The sequence below is a fragment of the Oncorhynchus gorbuscha genome, linkage group LG10, assembly GCF_021184085.1.
Source record: "Oncorhynchus gorbuscha isolate QuinsamMale2020 ecotype Even-year linkage group LG10, OgorEven_v1.0, whole genome shotgun sequence".
Lineage (NCBI taxonomy): Eukaryota > Metazoa > Chordata > Actinopteri > Salmoniformes > Salmonidae > Oncorhynchus > Oncorhynchus gorbuscha.
The window spans coordinates 65,659,041-65,663,114 of record NC_060182.1 but is presented as its reverse complement, the minus strand read 5'-3'; the positions used below and the strand labels follow the sequence as shown (position 1 = coordinate 65,663,114).

The 4,074-nt window shown below is 39.5% G+C and overlaps 1 protein-coding gene across 2 annotated transcripts; it reads right to left on the bottom strand.

The window, feature by feature from the left end:
• Nucleotides 1-1,678: 1,678 nt before the first annotated feature.
• LOC124045232 (homeobox protein Nkx-2.4-like) lies at nt 1,679-3,850 on the bottom strand. Of its 2 annotated transcripts, none has more exons than XM_046364506.1 (2): nt 3,276-3,850; nt 1,679-2,893 (listed from the first exon to the last, which is right to left on the bottom strand). In XM_046364506.1, exons 1-2 carry the CDS (start codon nt 3,643-3,645, stop codon nt 2,217-2,219), a joined length of 1,047 nt encoding a protein of 348 aa, XP_046220462.1. In that variant the 5' UTR covers nt 3,646-3,850; the 3' UTR covers nt 1,679-2,216. The 2 variants fall into 2 exon arrangements, with proteins under 2 accessions (XP_046220462.1, XP_046220463.1); XM_046364507.1 differs by having other exon boundaries at nt 1,679-2,866.
• Between the last annotated feature and the right edge of the window lie 224 nt (nt 3,851-4,074).

Below are 4,074 nucleotides of genomic sequence, written 5' to 3'. Positions count from 1 at the left end.
TTAAAACCGACTGGGAATCTATAGCAGGCCTTATCATAACAAAGAAAAGTGCATCGCAGCATCAACATGTGGTGTGCACAGTAAGTTTGGTATACTGTTTTAATAGTATAGCGACGCACATGGATAAAATAGATTACTTTGATTGGAGACATATCATGTCACCAGTGTTTTTGGTGTTGCATTACACCTACTTTACTGTCATGAATCCGTTATTAGGCGACATAGGCTACGTAATTGGCTACGTAAATGGCTACGTAAATGTACTGAATGTCAGCGCATACGCTCTAAATGCTGCTGCTGCAATAGGCCTGCAACCTTGATGAGAAACACGTACTTCAAAATGTGCATTATTAAGTAGAAAGGTTATCACAAATTGATCTACATTTCATTCAATCACGTGCCGCAACACCAACAACAGTAATACTTTAAAAAAAGAATGATAATAATAATAATGATAATATCATTACATTTGATTGTATTAATCATGTAGAGCAGAAATGGCTTTATTAGACATAAATTGGCTAAGAACTTGTAAAACAAGTCTGTGTTGACTAACCTTCTTATGGCTTTGGAATCACACAAGTTCTGTATTGAAAACATATAGAACATTTCAGGTTTTTATTCTAACGATAATAAGACTGTGCCAAACTTGCTGTAGCTTTATGTTTACCTAAAACTATTGTTTATGGATAATATTTTCAATAGGTTATAATATTTTGTGTGTATTGGTCAGCCTACATTTGCGATGCCTCTGCAAAATCTCCTGTGAACAATGTTGGCTACCCCATCGACCTTGCTTTCCAACTCAATTTGGTCTCAATCACACAATAATGAAAACGCACTCCAACCAGATCCTTATAAAAATTAATTCGCCAGAAATAGCTCGCACTTCAAGTGATTTATTGTTAATGTTCAATTGGTTTGAAACACATACAGCAGCCATCACGCATTTGTTCGTTTTAACTTACAAAATAATAAAGAAAACAAAAATGTCGACTTCAAAACAATTATTATACAGGTAAAAGCGTTCTCGTGTGTTAGCCAAATACGAAGAGTTTATTTCCAAAACGCTAAATCCACAAATGTTTCACATGTGTTTTTGTTTTCTTATCAGATTGCTTATGGGCACATTTATGTGTGTGTAAAACTTTTCTCCGATGTTTTTATTCATTGATTTCAGATGTGTATGAATTATTATTATTATTGAAAAACGCGATATATCCGTTGTTTAGCTGGAATGGAATGTTAGTATCATATAGCCTATATTTGACTGATATGTTGTTGTCTCACCACGCTATCTTAATTAAGATGGATGCACTTACTGTAAGTCACTCAGGAGCATCTACGAAATGACTCAAATGTAAAGTGTTTTACAGATCTCATATTCCTGTATTTAATCATTATATTTGTTTTAATTAAATAGGCTATTGATGGTACAAATGTATCATTTATACATTTCTATATTTTTAAAATGTGTTAATTGTCACATTTGACTGTGTAAAGCCTAGCAGTACTACGTATTTCTCTGAGATTGAGGAGGATATATAGCATTTAGCAAAAAAAAAACATAATTATTTGTCTTTCTGAAATGAAACCATCAAATTCTAGGTTTTAATCAAATACGTGTATCTCATTGAACAACCCATTGAATGATTAGATAGTGAAAAAAACACAACAATCTCTTTCATAATTTAATTATTTAAACAATAAAATTGACCAACATTTCTGAAAATTGATATATAGCGTTTTGGAATGAAACTTCATATAGGCCTACAGTTTCTACTTTCTTTAAGTCTAAATGAATACATTAGTTTACAATATCAATAGCATATTATACCAAGGTTATCACCGCAAATGAGGGGTGGTTTAGTACCTTGAGAGTTCATACCTGATCCCACCTATATCTCTCCCTTTTCCCTCCAGTCCCCATCTACGTTAACATCATGAGGAAGTCCATCACATTGATTATAAAAGGTCCCGAAACGACACAATCTGTTTCAAGGGCAGCCATTTCGTGTAATGTTCAAAAATAGTCTCCCTCTTAGAAATGTCAAGAAAATGTGCCCTGACCAGCTGATGCGACTGAGCGTGTTGTCATCTCAGCCACCCAAGGGCTCAATTTTCGCACAGATGTGTATATCAACATGATACATGTCTCGTTTTCTCTTAAGCTCATCCGCAGGTTAAAATATAAAAATGTAAAAGGACAGCAGGTCCTACCACGTTCTGCCGTAGAGGAGGTTGGAGCTGACCATGTTATTGGTGTAGTCTAGAGCAGAAGTGTCTATCTGCGCCATGTTGATCTGGCTGTGGAGTGAAGGGGGGCTAGGTGATATCTCCTCCAGGTCTTGGGCCTGAACTAAGGAGTGGACCTGCTGGTTTTGATGTTGATTGATGGCATTACTGGAAGCAGGGAGCAACCCAGAGCCGTTATGTTGCTGTTCTTGCTGCTGCTGTACCTGCTGCTGGTTCAAAGTTGGCGTGTTGGAGCCGTTCTGACACGGTTTACCGTCCTTCACCAGAACAGGCACGGCCACGCGCCTCGGAGACTGTTGTTGCTGACACATGTTGCTTTCCTGCTGCAGCTGCTGCGCGGCTTTGTCCTTGGCCTGCCGCTTCATCTTGTACCTGTGGTTCTGGAACCAGATCTTGACCTGGGTCGGTGTCAGGTGGATCATACTGGCCAGGTGTTCCCGCTCTGGTGCAGAGAGGTATTTCTGTTGTTTGAATCTCCTCTCCAGCTCATACACCTGAGCCTGGGAGAATAGTACCCGTCGTTTCCTCCTGGGCGCTGCGTGCAGGGGTGGCATGGACCTGGAGGCGTCCCCCATGCCTGTCAGGGTCCCCATTCCAGTCATGTTCATACCTGTGGAAGGTCCCATGAATCTAGAAACTTAAAAATATACATACATATACGCATATTCAATATTCAGCCAATTAAAATGTATCGTTTTGTTTGCCTGAAGTAGTTTGGCAATGGACTGTATCCGGTGAGTAATTGTCCAAATGTAGGTTACAATGCAGCTTTATCAATCAAGTTAATTTAAATGCAATAATAATAATAATAATAATACACGTTTTTTTTTAATAAAATGAAAACATACTTTTTTCCATATTAAAAAATGATGTAATGTCAGACTACTCAATGATGGTGAGTGTTCTTGATTCAAACCTGTCCGCATTTCGTTAAAAGTTTGTTTGAGAAGTTCTGACAGTGACATAAAACAATTCACAAAACAATAACAACGAATCAAAATAAAACAAAAACGACTTACTCGTTGAATATCTTGGATCCGTGTTCGCGCCATACCACCCTGTTGCTGCTGCGCTATTTCTCATGGTTTCCTGGTACGACGGAAGGTCTCCCATGTTGCCAATGCTCCCATTGCAGTATCCCCCCATGGCACTGTGCGAGAACTGGGAGACAGTGTGTGGCATGTGGTAGGTGGTCGCCACGGTAGCGTTGTGTCCCATGGAGTGCTGTTGCATGCCAGTCTGGGAAACCTGAGGCTGTCGGTAAGCTCCCAGTGGAGAGGTTAGGTTCCCTGCGCCGTCCATGCCACTAAACTTCTTGTAGGTCTCCTCGATAGGACTCAAAATATCAGTCACTGAGAAAGGCGTTGTATGCTTTGGGCTCAACGACATGGTTCAGAAAGCAGGTAGATTTTGTTGAGCAAATCAACCGTGTTGTTGAAGCTCTCTCCTTCTGGATGGCTACGTAAGAGAGTGCTTGTAGAACGCCTGAGATCCGATTGATCGCCTTGGAGAAGGAGGCGAGCCCAGGGCGCTCTTAGCTCGGGTTTATTGTAGCCAGGAGCCAGGTTTACGACAAACACAGGGGGCGGAGCAATGTCCTAAACGAGCAAACAATAGTCATTGACATTTTAGAAAGATAATTGAGGAAATGTGGTTAGTTTCGTATTAAGGTGAACATTATGCTAAGTTAACTGTTTATTTATTGTTCTAATATATCTACATATGTATTTGATGAGATATTGTTGTTTGTCCACATGTCTTACCATAATAAAGTTCTGCACAACAGCTGAGCGCATGATAAAAGGGGACGTGTAATTT

Bases quoted from the DNA above. Each gene is read 5' to 3' on its own strand.
- LOC124045232 (XM_046364506.1), bottom strand. From the start codon at position 3,645: ATGTCGTTGAGCCCAAAGCATACAACGCCTTTCTCAGTGACTGATATT. The intron at 2,894-3,275 runs GTAAGTCGTTTT...TATATTTTTAAG, and splicing joins GGATCCAAGATATTCAACGA to TTTCTAGATTCATGGGACCT.